Source organism: Aulonocara stuartgranti (genome assembly GCF_965226115.1).
Source record: "Aulonocara stuartgranti genome assembly, chromosome: 16".
In the NCBI taxonomy this organism is placed as follows: domain Eukaryota; kingdom Metazoa; phylum Chordata; class Actinopteri; order Cichliformes; family Cichlidae; genus Aulonocara; species Aulonocara stuartgranti.
Window position 1 is genome coordinate 19,545,378 of NC_138952.1, and position 18,708 is coordinate 19,564,085.

General features: G+C 39.9%; 1 protein-coding gene across 8 annotated transcripts in view; it reads right to left on the minus strand.

Moving 5' to 3' along the window:
• The window catches only part of LOC309690647 (nectin-4-like), a 138,455-nt gene that overhangs the window by 105,836 nt on the left and 13,911 nt on the right, over positions 1-18,708 (minus strand). For all 8 annotated transcript variants that reach the window (XM_082507845.1, XM_082507841.1, XM_082507839.1 and 5 more), the window contains exon 5: positions 18,298-18,452. In XM_082507845.1, coding sequence (XP_082363971.1) covers positions 18,298-18,452 — 155 coding nt within the window. The remainder of the gene's footprint in view (positions 1-18,297; positions 18,453-18,708) is intronic.

Sequence of the window (18,708 nt, forward strand, 5' to 3'; positions counted from 1 at the left end):
TTTTTTTTTTTGGGGGGGGGGGGGGGGGGGGGTGTGGTACACAGCACTGCAACCAGGCACAGTGCAAACTATAAACTATACATATACCGTTTATAGCTTATATTATTAAGTTATGTATTATATTATATTATATTATATTATATTATATTAAGTTTATACAAAAAAATATACATTTTCTCATGAAGGTCACTGATCTCCCCAAAATGTCTGTGAGGACATCAGGGACAGGTGTGTGAATCTGTTTTTCATTATGGTTTTCCACAATCATGTTTTTAACTGTATGATACTCGGATGAGGCCAAATCCAAGAGTTTTCAGAGGGACTAATCTATCTAATCTGATGCTCATCTGCTGATGATGGATGGAGGCTAATGATTCGTTAAAAAAATGCTGCGCTTCTAGCTACTGCTGCCTAAAATGTAACACCATTAGACTGTGATTCTTTATGGAAAAGAAATAAAAAGAAAAAGATAGGATGTTTGCCCCTGGTTTATTTAAGGATGGTCATGTTGTACATTCCTGAACTTAGTAAAACATTTAAATACCATACTAAACAAACCATAAGTATAAACTGAATTCAGACAGGCAGCAGTGGTTTTAACCAAAATAATTCTTTTAATAAAAATACATTGCAATAAAATCTCGGAAATTAATTTATTTTCATCTGTTTCTGTGAATTTAAATCTCCACCAGGGGTTCTTTGGTATAACAAAATCTGACTGTTCACAATTTCTGCTCTTACTTGGCCCAGTTGAAGAGATGCACCCACCATTCAGCAGCAGTCAGGAGTCCCCACTCCTCAAGTGCAGCTTGAGACTGCTGCATCAAACCCGGAACCTGCTTCAGAAGCCGTGCCTATATCTGCCTCCGCATCCACAGCCCCCTTAGCCTGCTTGCCTCCGTTGCCAACTCAGCCTGTACCTCCTGCTTTAATGCAGCCTGCATTGCCCATTTCACCGCCTCCTGCTTCTCTTGTGATGCCTCAGCTACTCTCCCCTGTTACATCACAGCCAGAACCACATGTGCCTCAGTCAGTGCCCCCCACCAAACCGTTACAGCCTGAGCATGCCCCACCAGCAGGCACGTGCAGGGGGGGGGCAGCAGGGGCTTGAGCACCTGCCCCTTTCCTGATGGGTGACCAAAGTGCCCTTTTGTTGAGGCAATCTTTTTTTTTTCGATGTGTGTGTGCAGGGCTGTGCAGAGACGTTTAAAGACGTTCAAAGTTAAAAAGGGGCACATTGAACCAGGTTGAATAACAACAACACACATTCAAGAATCTAATATGGGATTGCATCATACTATACGTTTGCTTTGCCTTGTTGCAAAGTAAAAGTAGCCTATGTTTTACCTGATGGGTACAATGTTGCTGTTGAGGGGTTCCTGCTGCTCCTGCTGCTGGGGGTCAGGGCTGTGCTGATGGTAAATGGTAAATGGCCTGTATTTATATAGCGCCTTACTAGTCCCTAAGGACCCCAAAGCACTTTACATATCCAGTCATCCACCCATTCACACACAGGTGATGGTAAGCTACATTGTAGCCACAGCCACCCTGGGGCGCACTGACAGAGGCGAGGCTGCCGAACACTGGCGCCACCGGGCCCTCTGACCACCACCAGTAGGCAACGGGTGAAGTGTCTTGCCCAAGGACACAACGACCGAGACTGTCCAAGCCGGGGCTCGAACCGGCAACCTTCCGATTACAAGGCGAACTCCCAACTCTTGAGCCACGATCGCCCCTGATCTGATCGGATCTGATCTGAGACTGTAGACTGTAAAAAGCCCATAGGAGAGATGGTAGCTGATTAAACAAGTTTTATGAAACAATAATAACATGCAAAGATAGGTGACAGTGCTTGGAACCATAAGGCAACAAAAAACTGAGAGAAATAAACTAGGCTCTCCCTGTGAATCACACTTTGCCTCTCTTCCTCCTTCTATTTCCTCATCTCATCTATCACTCTCAACTTGCTGTCCATCTGAGAACAAGGCACAAACTGCTATTACAATAAACTATTATTTAATTATCCACACTTAACAACTCTTGCAATTAATCTAAATGATGTTGGAAAAATGTTATAGAAGCAAAACATTCCTGGAATACCTTTCCAACAACTGGTACATGTGTTATTGTTACCTGTGCTCTTTGTAATCCAGCTGCTGAGGGATCCACTGCTTTTAGTAGCCTCACACAGCTATTTTTGTCACTGTTTCCTCGTGTCCTTACCAGGCATGTCTGGACAATGCTATATTATTAGTAAGAATTTAAAAAATCTATACAAATAAAACACACACACACATACAGTGACATTTTAGACCTTCTTCAGAATACTGTATATACTATGGGCACAAGTTTCCATCACGGTGCTGATACAGAATCCTTCCCTTATTATTTATTTATAGTGCTATAATAATAAAGTAAATACTTATAGTTATAGAATATTCACAACATACTTCATACCGTGTACATTATAACATACCATAATAGACCCATTTCTGTAATATACTCACATATCTATATTATTGCTAATATATATTGTAATATATCTCAATTCAATTCAATTCTTTATTTATTTGTCACATGTAGTTATAGCTAGTACAACATACAGTGAAATGTTTTTCCTGGCTAAAAATATATCACTAAAGCACTTCTGGATGGATGCAAACTGCATTTCGTTGCCCTGTACCTGTGCATGTGCAATGACAATAAAGTTGAATTCTATTCTATTCTATTATTCTAAAAAGAATACAAAAGTAAATAATAATTACAAAAAAATAATGTATGTTTGAATATCCACTCTGTGCAGGCAGAAAGTTTATTAAATGTTTAAACTGTAGAGAAATAATTTTGCTGCTGTAAAGTAAGCATTTTGTCATATTTAATAGAATAGAATAGAATAGAATAGCCTTTATTGTCATTGTACAGAGTACAACAAAATTGGAGTGCCACTCCCTTGGTGCAAGTTTCAATAATAAATATAAATGTAAAATATAAAAAGTACAAAAAAACAATTGTAAGTACTCAAACAATAGTATGTACAATATATACAGGATAGCAGCATTAATATAATGACAGTATGAATAGCAGCATAATATAATGACAGTGACGGTATGGAATAGGTTCAATTGTTTTTGTGCTTATTTACTACGGTGATAGCTCTGGGAAAGAAGCTATCCCTGAATCTGTTTGTCCTGGTTTTATGTGACCTGTACCGTCGGCCTGACGGTAATAGTTCAAACAGTTGGTTGCTGGGGTGAGAGTGGTCCTTGATGATATTGCCAGCTCTGCTGAGGTACCGAGAGTTTGCAGTGACCTCCAGGCTGGGCAGAGAGCAGCCAGTGATCTTCTGGGCTGTGTTGATGACCCTCTGCAGTACTTTCCTGTCCGCAGCTGAGCACCCTGCATACCATGTTGTTATGCCGTGCGTTAGGATGCTCTTTAAAATATAAATCTAATATAATCTATTTCTTAATTTATGTTCTTTAAGAAACAGTGTGTGTTTTTTAAATATCACAATTTTAATCATCCATAATTATGTGGACATGCTTGGTTATGCAACATCGGACATTGTGGACCCTGATCCCATTACTCCTAACCTTCTTGTTAAAAGTCTGCTTGTTCACTATAACTGTTTAGATTACGTTACCCATGATGCACCTCGGTATCTGTACTTCCGGTTGGGAACGTGTTCAGTGCAGTTTAGTGATGGTAAATTTGATTCTTTTTACTGAATCGAGTTTTAATGAGTCACTCACCAAAGTGAATCGCATTTTTTGAGTCATTTGATTCACTGAGTCAGTTGACCAGAGAGTGCAAAAACTTTACATTTTCACTCAAACTTAATTTGTTTCTCTTTTCATGTAAATCCTACTGCTAAGATGAATGATTCTAAAAGAAAACAACTATTTTATAGAGCAAAAATATTTCTAAATTTAAGCAATTTCCTATCAAAATTGCTTAATAAACATTTATTTTGTTTATTTTTATTTTATTAGTATTTTCCTTAAATGTGTTAAATATATATTTTCTCATCTAAATGTCCACTGAAATGTGAGCCAGGGGGCGGTAATGTGCCTTAACAATGGTTGCCAACCAAGAAGAAGAAGAAGCTGTGAACCAGGAGGGAGGGGGTGAGTGAGTGATGCGCTTACGCTTCAGCACAGGAGGGAGGGGGTGTATGGGCTCAAAATGTGGTCATAAATATTTTGTACTTGTAAAAAAGATTTGTATGTGTAAAAAAGATTTGTGTGTGCGTAAAAAAGATTTGTGTGTGGACTTAGAAAAAAAACCCCTGCAAGTTACAAGTACAGATTTTGACCCTATTTTTCTTCCTTTCATCTGATTGGTCAATGTCATGTCAATCACAAATGTAACAATCCAATCAGAGAACAGATGGGTTTGGCTGTCGAGGGGCGCTTTTTTTGAACTGCAGGTCTTTGAAGGGAATAAATGCCCTTTTACATGCCAACCCAGCGTTTTCCTTCATCACCACGAAGGAAAACAGTCTGTGGTCGTCCGAGTTTGGTGATTTTTGTGTCACAGGTCTACATGTTTAATACAGGGACTTCCACAGCCTTTTCAACAGCGCTGCGGTGGGGGTGGGGGCGAGCAGTGTTTTGGAAATGACAGTCTTCATTACAAAGCTTTCTTCGTTATGAATTAGCATACATGTTTTTATTGAACATTTGAAGAACCAGCAAAAAAACCAAACTCTTGTAGAGGACATAAAGTCAGAGATAGAAAAGACAAGGAGCAGGTGCATCTAGTACAGGTAGAGCTGCTGCAAAAACCTACAGAGCCCAGCAGCCAGCGTAACAAATTCTGGATCCTTTGCTTTTAGTTAGCATTAGCAGCACATCCTGCGTCCGATGTGAAAGGACTTTTATGCTGGGCACTGTGACTCACAGCAATGGTCCTGGGTCAGCCCTGACTTTGTGTTAAACTAATCCTAAAGTAATAATGGTATTTCTAACCACTGATATACCACAACTTTTTCCTTTCAACAGCTACTGAAAGTTAGGGGACCTAGCTGCTATCGGATATTTATATAGCGATCCTCCAGCTTCAAACTGTATCACCCTTCAAGGACCTGCAGTTCAAAAAAGCGCCCCTCCGACAGCCAAACCCATCTGTTCTCTGATTGGATTGTTACATTTGTGATTGACATGACATTGACCAATCAGATGAAAGGAAGAAAAATAGGGTCAAAATCCGTACTTGTAACTTGCAGGGGTTTTTTTTCTAAGTCCACACACAAATCTTTTTTACGCACACACAAATCTTTTTTACACATACAAATCTTTCTTTTTTACGCACACACAAATCTTTTTTACAAGTACAAATCTTTTTTACAAGTACAAAATATTTATGACCACATTTTGAGCCCATAGGGGTGAGTGAGTGATTCGCTTACGCTTACGTTTCAGCACAGGGGGGAGGGGGTGAGTAGCATAATGGGCTTGGATTTACAACATTATAAATGAAATGTGCTCTATTTGGAAGCAGCAGATCTCCCTCCCCTTTCGACAGGTTGTGTGTGAGACTTTAAATCATCAAACTGTAAATTTTAAATTGTTATTGATCCCTTTACCCCGAGTCCTAAAGTGTATATTTATTTTCTTACTCTTCTTATATATATTGTTTGTTTACTTGCACTGCTGTAACTGGAGCCTCGTAGTCTCGTCTCTCTATATACTGGACTGTATGTAGCGGAGATGACAATAAAGTTTACTTTGACTTCAGCACCAAGCAGGCGCACTGAGGGCTCTCGCGCTCACTTTTCGTGTACAGAATTTCGAAAATACATCGGTGCAAATTATTAGTCTGTATCATAATGTCTGGTGTTTTCGTGTTTGTTGGTTTGTTTTTATTTTGTTTTATTTTGCGAGTTAATTATTATTAGATACTGCTCCAGCCAGCCAGAGAATCCCCCGCCGCCCCGCCCTCTCCTCCCAGCAGGCACACCTCGCAAAAGGGAGGGTGCCCTTACTCCCAGCAAATGGGCGATAGAAAACCGATGCCTATGCCATTCCCTGGCTGACGTCGGGGCAGCATGCGTACGAGCATTTTTTTTTTTTTTTGCCGATGCCCGTGATGCCGCCCCCCACCACGATGCCGCCCCGGGCAACCGCCCGTTTCGCCCGTATCTAAAACCGCTACTGCACTGAATTGTTGTAATCTGTAGACGTCCGGTTTGCCAATATATATACACAAGCCGGAAATTCATTTATGGTCTTAGGGTGCCATCTAGTGGCCATGAGGTTATGGCAGATTGTATAACATTACGCTGGAAACCCACAGTCAGGTTAACATATAGCCCGACGGGCGGGGCTGAGATAGATTTTGGTCGTCCGACGGAGAAATCGCTAGCTCCGGGACGTCAGGCTAGCGATTTTGCGAGCCCTGCCATGTGCTCAGCACGCAGAGGGAGAGTGGGAGTCTAAAGGAGCAGCAGCAAAGCATAGCAGTTGTAACACCGTTTTGTGTGATTAATTGTGTGTTAATGAACCTGTAAGTGTTATTCCCTTGAACAGATTCATTGGTATGATAATGGCTATAGTTGTTTGTGCATGTTAAAGTTATGCCTCAGCATATTAATACCATGTTTGTAGGATTATTTAATTATTTAGTACTCAGTTAATAGCAGTGGCCAGAATCTCCCATGATGATTACATCCAGCATTTAAAGGACTTTTCTATTGTTTATTGTTTAGTTTAGCTGTTGCTAGCTTGCCATTTTCTTGCCTCACTGCTAGTCACTTATAAGGCATGTGCCATTTAGCCAATTTATGGTCTGCAGTGACCTCTTGTGGACATTATATAACATTACTGTGTCGAGTAGATGATGTGATTGTTTTCTTAGTTATCTTCGACTCTATTAATTATAGAATTGCCTTCATCTCCGTGTCTTAATTGAATTGGACTGCACAGAGTTGCAGTCCAAAGAAGAGAGATCATCCAGACCAGGCTAATCCAAAACATGTCGGCCAAATGTATGATCAATTAAATTTTCATTAAAAAATAAATAAAAAACAAAACAGCAAAACATCTCAGTCACAAACAATTTGATATTTAAAGTCCATCAGGCATTTTCAGAAGAATCAGAGGCTACAGATTTAATTAATCCTCTCAAAGTGGTGTCTGTCCTGTATACTTTAATTAAGGTCTTCCTAAAACACCTAATTTTAAGTACATAAAAAAGGAATAGCAAGAACAAAAACAAGAACAAAAAACAAAACATGGAAAAGCAAAGACATGACAGAGAACACTTTGTGAGAAATGAGAATCTGAGTCATAACAAAATTTGTCTAACATCTCTGCAGCAAATCAAGTTCCTGTTCTTCTGGAGTCCTAGTTCGTCTTTTACTGTAATCACATGACATTTTTGTAACATGTTACTGTGGTAAGTAATTACAATAATTACATTACAGCTATAACTATGTCATTACTTGTGTTAATAAAATTTCTTCAGTTACCTGCACGCCAGGCAGACATAAAGAAAAAAAATCAAACAAATATATTTTTTTCCTGTGCACTTGCTCTATAGGGAACCAATTTCAGTTAATGTGCTGTGAAGAGGATGACGCTGGTACAGTGATACAGCTTTTCAGCAAAGGACATTTGGGCATTAATTGATTTTTATTGAACTAAAAGAAAGGAATGCAACATTACCATCTGTGAGAGTTATTAGCACAATGCTACTGCAGGAAACCTATTCAGTTTGCCAGTTGTCTTACTTGTGTATTAATTGTATAATAATCAAGTTTTATATCAATGCAGCCTGGACTGTCAGAGTAGGTATACTGCATGTTATTTAAAGCATACAAATTATAAATAGTTATAACAATGTAATGACAAAAGAACAAATAATAAACAGTTGTTACAGAAACTAATTCAAATCAAAATGATGAATACAATTCATTCACACAATTCAGAGAAATTTTTTGTCCTGGCAATCGGGATAAAGATTTAACATTCTCTGGATGCATTCAATTTGTTTCAAATGTTCAGTTTATTCAACCTTTAAAAAAAAACACCAGGTGGTTAATGTTCCTGTCAGCATTAAGACAGCCATTTGAGACAGCCATACAGGCTATACAGTATTAAATAATAATACTACTAATAATAATAATTAATGGTGGTAAATAGTTTTCTGACAACATGGAAACCTACCCGTGTAATGCTTTAGCACAGTGGTTGTCAAACTTTTTCTGACATGCCCCACTGTACAAAGGAAAAATTAAATGAATGAAATTCAATAATTAAAAAAAGTTTAGTGTCCACATCAAGGAGTTTGTAATTAGTTAAGTAATTAATTACTCATTAACAAATCAAAAAGGTACAAGATGAATTTTAGTTCAAAGTCAGCATTAACCTCCTAAGACCCGAACTCTTCCACGTCATGCAGTTTTAATTTCTCTTTGATATTTGGGCTGATTGGGACCCGATGAATGTAAAAACAAAGAATTACCAGATATTTTTTTTAACCTGATTTTTATTTCTAAGAAAAATGAAAGCCACATATGAAGATATTTGTTTAAAATTTTGATAGAACGGTGGCAGTATAATGTCCTCATAAGTGGATATCAGGCCCTTGTAGAGCAAAAATGAGTATTTTGGTCTAAATAACCCAAAATGTGATGTCCACATATGTGGACGCCAGGTCCTAGGAGGTTAAAAGCCGACTTTCCAGAGAAATTAACTAGGCTTTACAAAAAAAAATAATTTTTTTTTTTTTTTCTCCATGATGCTTCACGAGTGGGGCCATGTTCCACAGCTTGAGAACCACTGTTATCATGTACGGTGCATGGATATACTTTAAAAATGAAAACATTTTTAATGATCTTACTTTCTGAAAAGGTTTAAAACCATAAAGTGTCATGTCTTCATTTTTAGGTTTAAAGGAAAGAAAAAAAATCTGATGAATAATATATATGTATGTAGAGTTAAAATACACATGTAAGCGTTGCTAATGCTAACAAGGATGAAAAATTTATGTAACTAAATTTACAATATTCAGCAGTATGCAGGAAAAAGGCAAAGAATATCTTTACATCCATTACTAAATCTAAAAACAGATTTAGCAACAAGATCCAGACAAGATGAGTCAGCAGTTTCTATCCTAAAATATAAATAGTATAAAACAACACGCTGCTGTGGCCCCCTTCAAGCTTGTTTGTAAACAGCAGTTAAATATGCGAATTAACCTTTTACAAAAGTGAAGCAGCTTAATACAAAAACTTTAGGCAGTACCAGAATACACTTCTAAAAAGTATAAAAAGAGGTATTGTTTTGTAGCAATTATTAATAGCTGCAGTTTGCTTGACTATTTAAAACTGTAAAAAGTTTTATACTGAAACATTCACATAAGTACCATCATGACCAGTGAGACAATGGCAACTGTGAATCAACAACACTAGAACATTAAAAACAAAACAACTCCCCCCCCCCCCCCCCCCCCCCCCCCCCGAATTCAATGATAATAATTTAGAATAAGCACTTAACACTTGAAAACATGGAATATGATTAAAATTTTACTTTCAACTTGACATCACGCTAACATCCTCACACAATACGCCCACCTTCTGATCTATCACATAATATTTCAGTCTATGACAAATCTGGTGGGAAAAAAATCTAATCATAATAAAATGAATGTTTGTTAATTAGCAATAAATTTCATAAATCCATGTATGAAGTGTGACTTTATAGACTGGTCACTGCTCTCTACCTACAGCAGCTGGAGTTACAAATCGTTAACAAAGCTTGTTTTGCCTGAGCGGACATTTTAGAAAACCTTTCTCATTATGTATGATACTCAACATAGTACACTGCTCAAAAAGGAACACTTGATTATCACCGTATATCACAAACCAGTTTTAGCACCTGATCCACGTAACACTGGACCACTATGGCCCGTCCAGCAGGTGATGGGTTCACTGGAGTAACTGGGGTCAGCCAGGACCCATGAATAATGGGTGTTTCCAAAAATAGCTCCTTGACCATGTTTGGCCTTATGAAGGGGCACTGGTAACCAAGATTTTGTCAAGTAACTTCTCATCATCGAACTCTTTTGAATCACACTTGGTCTGGCCCTTTACCCATGAACAAATTGTCTTGGGAGACCCTACCAGGGACAAACTGTCCCCGACAACACAGCTCCTGGGATCAGAAAGGCACGCAAACCCCTTCACCGCGATAAGGTGGTGATTCATGAAGGGGGATGTAGGGAATACTTCTTTCCTACACCTTGACAAATCTTTGCTTTTACTTCTGTATCAATTGGTTACTCTTGCTGATCAGTCGCTGTTTTTTATTATTCCTCACACTGCACATTATGACAAAGAGCGAAAATAGGAAGATAACATCGAACTAATAACTTATTACGTGTGTGAATACTATAAAATCATAAATAGCTTGTTTAATTTTCTCAAACTTTTCTTTCCTGCTGAAGCAGACTTTTAAACTGCAGTGTGTTGAGTACCACCACAGAATTTCCAGCATTTTAGTGTGTATGCTTTGGTGTTCTGTTCTAGTTTCACATTAAACATTGACCAGCATGTAATCTAAGTTAATACAGTCATTAAGATTAATGATTAATGAGAGAAATGTGACCTTTGTAACTATACTCTCCTGTAAAATGCTATAACGTACTGCTTTTTACAGTTAAATTAAAAAATTTCAAGGGTGAAGACCTTTGATTTTCTTCAAATTAATTAAAAAAACAAAACGAAACAACCAATAATTCAACACAGTAACAAAACCTCACTATGATTTTTTAAAATACTTTTTTTTTCTTTCAAATTTCTTTGTATGTTGCTTTATGTTAGATTTCCAAGCAAAACATCTGCCGTGCACTAACAAGGGTGGGGCTCTATTTTTCAAGTGTTATGTACTATATGGTAATCAGACGGTGTGCTTCACTTGACTGTTTGTGCCGTCTGAACCTATTATCTGTGTGAGGCTCTGTGGTGTACTGATAACACTGATAACACTGTTTTAAACAGAAGCCCTGTGGGTTGAAATCCTCAGTAGCTTAACGGCTTGTGTTATCAGGAGATATAAATGTCACAGAAAAACTGCCATTCATATTAGCCAGAGCTGGTATGTCAAGGTAGAACCTAAATGCCATGGCAGTACAAGAAAAAGCAATAAAGAAACTTCATTAAAAACTAAGACATGATAAACAAAAGTGGGGCAGAGAGATAAACGGACACCAAGTACCTCCACCTGTTCTTCATCTGTTCATTTAGTAGCTGACTCTAGAATGACATGTTGGTCGAGCATTCAGCCCAGATATTGCTCATCCTTTGCTTCCACAGCTGTCACAGAGATTACTGAAGTAAACAATATAAGAGAATTTGTTTAAAACGGCATGTAATTTCATCTGAACATGCAAAGACTTTCAGTGTATCTGCATATTTTAAAAAAAAAACTCCTACAATACTCAATGCACACATTAATAATTAAAAAGATTTACTTTTGAAGAAGGGCAGATTTAATAAAATTACTTGTACAAAACTAAAACTACAAATATATCTGCAATAACTGCATAACATAATTTTACATTCAAGTAAATAGCGCCAAAATATTTGGAAAGAGAAATTTAATTTTGACTGGAACAAAAATGAAATGAAAACAACAATGGCACATTTCAATGAATGAACTGTTACTGACCTCCATCTGATGTTGTTCTTGTTGCGCTGCACTGTTACCAGCTGGTTCATTTGTTGGGACACGCTGCCAAAAAAGTGTAAACCTACGCCTGGAATTTTTGGGACAATAATTCAAAATGTTCAGTTTCCCCTCCAACACCACCACAATAGATTTGAAATAAAACAAACAAGTGCATGAATAACCCGACGTTAAAAGACAGATACCCAAATATGCAAAACAAAGACAAATGGCAAACGAGGAGCTTGTCCGAAGAAGTGCATCATGTATTGTCTGGAAACACTTTTGATTTTAGAGCGATGCAGTAATTTAGGTGCATCACCTGAGACAGTACAATACAACTTTTTTTAATAAAAAAAAAAACATCACTCAATACTCATTAAATAATCATATTCTCCATATTGATTGAAATCATTGAGATTAACATTTTATGAGACTAAATTCACTGTGTTTTAAAGAGGATATGTACTTCTCAGATTATCCTTTTTTATGTTTCCATCCTTTTCCTTTCTACTATTTTGGTACCAGATTTACTTAGTTTCATCTGTGGAAAAAACATTGTTCACAAACTAGTCTTCCGTTTCCCTCTCGCTAAATGAAATCTAGCCTAAAATGTCTATTGTAACACGCTAACTAGTACACTTTTTTTGCCCCACAGAAAGTATCAAAATTGCCAATTAGGCCATTCCTATATAAATAAAGACATATACTCTACTATACTTCAGTTTGGACAGTAGGTCCACATGCTTTAAAGCCAGGTCTACTAAATATTATTCTACATATTGGATACATGCAAGAAGTACCTTTGATCTTCATGTGTATAAAAGTACCATACTGCAGCCCCAACGATGCTCAGGAAAAAAACACATATAAAAACACCAAGTAAGGCCCATGCAGCAGAGCACGATCCTGCAGGGACACAAGAATGAAGAATATAATGAGGATTACATTATCTGGCATTTATGTTTTTTGTTTCATATTTAGATGACTCAGACAATACTTAAACATATACCATACACAAATCAAACATGTAGCTCGTGTAGGTTGAGGGCAGGTTAACAATGATCACTTCTGGTACTGTTGGTCAAAAATGTTCTGGCAAAAACTTTTCTAGTCTTGGGTGAAGATAAAGGAAGAGAAGATGGGAAAGGTGTGAGAAAGCTGTCTGATACAGTTCGGGAAAAGAAATGAACTGTCTCTAATTTTTATGGTAGTTTCATTTTAATGGTAAGAGACAAAATATCAACCTGAAGTCCAGAACAAATAGCCAGAATTCTGGTTTCAACGGCCTGAACTGAAGAAACCACAGAATTGGTTCCTTCTTTTCCAACTCTGCACCATGGGAAAGACCAAAGAGCTATCAAAGGACATCATGGACAAGACTGTAGATCTGCTGTAATGGATTACAAGGCTATCAGCAAGTAGTTCAGTGAGAAGGTGACAACTGCTGGTGTGAATATTTGGAAAAGGAAGAACTATAAAATGACCATCAATTGCCCTCAGCCTGGAGCATGACAGTAAGTAAGATGAGAGATGAGCAGCAGTATGGCTTCATGCCAAAGAGCACTACAGATGTTTTCTTTCAGAGTGTTGATGGAGAAGTACAGAAAAGGCCAGCAGGAGTTTCATTGGGTCTTTATGGATCTAAAGAAAGGATATGTTAGGGACCCAAGAAAGAAACTTATACTGCATGAGGAAGTCAGGAGTGGCAGAGAAGCATGTGAAGGTGTTGCAGAACATGTATGAGGACAGTGAGACAGTGAGATATGCGACAGAGATGACAGATGGGTTTAGGGTGGTTGTGGGAATACATCAGGGATCAGCTCTGAGCCCCTTTTTGTTTCCAATGGTAATGGATATTCTGACAGATGAGGTCAGACAGGAGTCTTTTTGGACTGTGATCATTGCAGACAACAGTGTGATCTGTACTAAGTGACGCAGGGGAGGAGTTGGAAGTCAACTCGAAGAGATGGAGGTACGGACTGAAGAGAAGATATGAAAGCCAGTAGAAGCAAGAAAGAATATGTGATGTGTGTAAATGAGAAGAAGACAGGTGTAACACTGAAGCTGTAAAAACTAGCATCAAAAGCAACAGACAATGCACAAAAGAAGTGAAGAAGAGAGTGCAGGCTGTGTGGAGTGGGTGGATAAACATATTGGGGTGATTTGTGACAGAAGGACAGCAGCAAGGGTGAAAGGTAAGGTTTACGAGATGATACCGCTATGATACTGCTATATGGTTTCCAAATAGTGGCACTGAAAAAAAAAATACAGGATGTTGAGCTGAAGATGCTCAGATTTTCATCAGGAGTGAACAGGATAGACAGGACTAGAAATTAGTAAATCAGAGGGAAAGCTAAGGTTGAAGACAAAATTAGAGAGACTAAGATGTTTGGGTGTGTGCAGAGGAGGGAGAGTGAATATTTTAGATGTTGAATATTTAGCTCCCAGGCAGAAGAAAAAGAGAAACACTGACGTTTCATGAATGTAATAAAAGAGGACATGGAGGTTAGCATGAAAGATGAGAATGCATAAGGCAAATTTGGACAGGACACGGGACTCGGGGGAAGTCAAGGGGAGGCGGCGTGTGTTTAATGGTGAACAACAACTGGTGCAACAGTGCGAACGTTGTTCCTCTCACACGCTCCTGCACACCAAATCTGGAACTACTGTCCATCATGTGTCGTCCTTTTTATCTACCTCGGGAATTTACATCAGTCATTGTAAGTGCCGTTTATATTCCACCACAAGCGGACACGGTCACCGCCTTATGCGAGCTGCATGAGGCACTCACACAGCACCAGACACAACACCGGGACGCTGCGCTTATTGTGACGGGGGACTTTAATAGCGCCAACCTCAAACGCGCAGCGCCGAACTTTTATCAACACATCACCTGCCCCACCAGGGGTGAAAGGACACTGGACCACTGCTACACTACGGTCAAGGACGGCTACAAGGCACAATCCCGCCCTCCGTTTGGCAAATCTGATCACGCCGCCATCTTCCTCATGCCAAAATACAAACAAAGGCTGAAACAGGAAGTTCCGGTTCAGAGGAAGGTCGCGCGCTGGACGGATCAATCGGTGGCCGCGTTACAGGACGCACTCGATGACGCAGACTGGGGCATGTTCAGAAACAGCTCAGACGATGACGTCAACGTGTTTACGGAAGCGGTTGTGGGATTCATCGGGAAACTAGCGGCTGATACCGTGGAGACAAAGACTATCACAACATTTCCCAACCAGAAGCCGTGGGTGGATAAAACCATCCGCAACGCTCTGAGATCCCGCACCGCTGCCTACAACACGGGACTCACAACGGGGGACATGGACCCGTACAAAGCCGCGTCATATAACGTGCGGAGGGCGGTGAAAGAGGCGAAGCAGCGCTACGGGAGGAAACTAGAGTCACAACTCCAACAGAGTGACTCTAGGAGCCTGTGGCGGGGACTAAGGACAATAACGGACTATAAAGCACCAACAACCGGTATGACGAACGCGGCCGTGACTCTGGCAGACGAGCTGAACACTTTCTATGCTCGCTTCGAGGCTGCAGCTAAGGTCTCCAACAATGCTAGTGTTAACGGCGGTAACGGCTGCAGACAGGAAGATACTGCCAGCACCGGAAACGTGCTCGTCATCTCCGAGCATGAAGTAAGGAGAGCCTTCAAAAGAGTGAACACCAGGAAAGCAGCAGGACCAGACGGCATCCCAGGTCGTATCCTAAGAGACTGCGCATACCAGCTAGCTCCTGTGTTCACTGAGATATTCAACATCTCTTTATCTCAGTCGGTGATCCCCACATGCTTCAAAGAGTCCATCATTGTTCCTGTCCCGAAGAAACCCCACCCTGCTTCTCTCAATGACTATCGCCCTGTAGCCCTCACCTCAGTAGTGATGAAGTGCGTTGAACGCCTGGTCAGAGACTTCATCATTTCTTCACTACCAGACACACTGGACCCACTACAGTTCGCTTACCGTCCAAATCGTTCCACAGACGATGCCATCTCTCATCTCCTCCACACATCACTCACTCACTTGGACACTAGAAGGGGGAATTATGTTAAAATGCTCTTCATAGACTACAGCTCTGCATTTAACACCATAATTCCCTCCACACTCACCACCAAGCTGGAGCATCTGGGACTCAGCTCATCTATGTGTCAGTGGATCTCCAACTTCCTAACTGGCAGACCACAGGCAGTAAGGATGGGCGGACATGTCTCAGCCTCCACCACTCTCAGCACTGGAGCCCCCCAGGGGTGTGTTCTGAGCCCCCTGCTGTACTCTTTGTACACATATGACTGTGTGGCCACTACCAGCTCCACCACCATCATCAAGTTTGCTGACGACACCGTCGTGGTGGGCCTGATCTCTGATAACAACGAGACGGCCTACCTGAAGGAGATTAAGAATCTGGAGAACTGGTGCCAGAGGAACAACCTCCTTCTAAACGTCAGTAAGACAAAGGAGCTGATAGTGGACTTCAGCACTAAGCAGGAGAGGAACTACCAGACCCCCGTCATCAACGAGTGCCCAGTGGAGAGAGTGGACAGCTTCAAATACCTCGGAGTTCACATCACGCAGGACCTGTCATGGTCCTGTCACATCAACACCGCGGTGAAAAAGGCCCGACAGCGTCTCTACCACCTCAGACGCTTGAGAGACTTCCAACTGCCCTCCAAGGTGCTCAGGAACTTTTACTCGTGCACCATAGAGAGCATCCTGGCGGGAAACATCTTAACCTGGTTCGGGAACAGCACCATGCAGGACAGACGAGCTCTACAGAGGGTTGTGCGGTCAGCTGAGCGCACCATCCGCTCCGAGCTCCCTGACCTGCACTCAATCTACAGCAGGCGGTGCCGGACCAAGGCCAGGAAGATCGTGAAGGACCTCAGCCATCCCAACAACAGACTGTTCTCTCTGTTGAGGTCAGGAAAGCGATTCCGCTCCCTGAAGACCAACACAGAGAGACTGAGGAGGAGCTTCTTCCCGCAGGCGATACGGTCTCTCAATCACACCACCACACAGTACTGACCCACACATATGGTTCTTACACACACACTGGACATTCTGGACATTGTTTTTGCACAACACTGGTCACTATATTCTTCATTTCCGGTTAATACTTGTACAGCTGCTGTTATTGTGTATATATTTATTTAGATTTAGATTTCTTCATACATTCTTATATAGTTCTATATTGTGTATTTTGTTGTACAGTTATTTTATTTTCAACTTTAATTTATATATTTTATCTTATTCTTTCCCAGTTAAATTTACCCTTCATTCTAATTTGTGTTGTACAGTTATTTCATTTTTAACCTTAATTTATATTTTATTCCTTCCTAGTTAAATTTACCCTTTTTAATTTTTCATATTTATTTCCAATCTTATTCATAGCCTTTTCCTTTTTTGTTTTCTTTAGGTCACGAGCAGTTGTCCAAGCATTTCACTACATATCGTACTGTGTATGACTGTGTACGTGACAAATAAAATTTGAATTTGATTTGATTTGATTTGATTTAAATGGTCTGAAAAAAATAAGCAAAATTCTTGAGCCAACCCTCATTTCCTTATAGTTTATTTTTAAGGAGCCAGACTTTATTTCTTTCTTTAAAGTATTTCTTCTTAGCTTCTCTAAGGAGGGCAGCCGAAAGAAGACTACATGCACCCACTGCACATTCAAAATCTCTCAGACTAACACAGTCTGAGGCATAAGAAACTTATATGGCCATGAACAGAATACAGTGGAACCCCGATTTACGAAATTAATTCGTTCCTGGGGGTCTTGCGTAAGTCAAAATTTTCGTAAGTCGAAGCACCTTTTTCCATCGCCTTTTGAGTGAGGCGATGCTGGCTGAAGACAAAGTTCCTAGTGGAGGAGGAGGTGGCAGAGGTTGAAGAAAGCATACGTATGCATGCATACATACATACGTGTACATGTACATAACATTATGGAATTTAATTACATTTTTTACAATTTTCTATTTTATCTATTTCGTTAAGTGGGCATTTTGCCACGGGCAGAAATATTGCCGTTACTTGAATTTTTCATTAAATGGGGTCTTCGTAAGCCAGGGTTCCACTGTATATTTAATTTAAGACATGCTTTAAGTTTTAAATTGTAGAACTGACTTGAGTAATATGTACTGCACTGAGTGGAGCATTAGTCATCCATTTACTTGTCTGTTTTATGCTGGCTCTAAGGTAAGTTTCATGTTCATAGTTTGGCCTCATAGTTTTCAGTTCATAGCATTCATAGTTTCCTGCTTTGTAATTTAACTAGGCACTGTATATAAAATACCGTGTTCACATTTGAGTCCACACCCACAGCCTGGCCCTCTCGGCCGTAACAAAGGCAATCATTTCTTTAAGCCATTTGCATACAAATGATTCCTAACCTCTAATTTGGATGTGGGTGGAGTGCCTACAGAAGTCCATCATTTTACTCTCATAGTAGATATTTAAGTTTCTATTTATTTCTTTTGAAAGAAGTCCACAGAACATGAAACAGAACAAGATCAGAATGAAACGACATCCACAAAAGCTAAAATCCCCCAAAATCAGAAACCAGTTCAAAAAGATTTGGACAAACTGCACAGCTAAAACCAAGCTGACCTCACCTGATGCCACATGCACGTAGAGCTGACCACGTTTACTTCCATATGTGTTAGATGCTTCACACTGATAAAGGCCATTTATATCAGAGGTCAGGCTCAGCAGTTGTAGCTTTGCACCGTCTATTTTGACAGAAGACTCCAGCAAAGACTGGCCAGATCTGAAAAACATGAATGAGACCTGATCGTGAAATGTACAGAGAGGGCAGAAAAAAGTGAGTTGTGCTAAGAGCTAAACATGTATGTTTTATAAATTATGGTCGAGGAGGACATTGAGTGGATGGATGCAGGTGAGACTTGGAAGTAACCCTCATGTCTCTTTGAAACTGCTTTGCATGACATGTGCTTCTTATCACCAAGCACGTGTCATGTGCTTGGTGATAACATTATTTCCTGGGGGTTGGCTGTAGCTCAGGA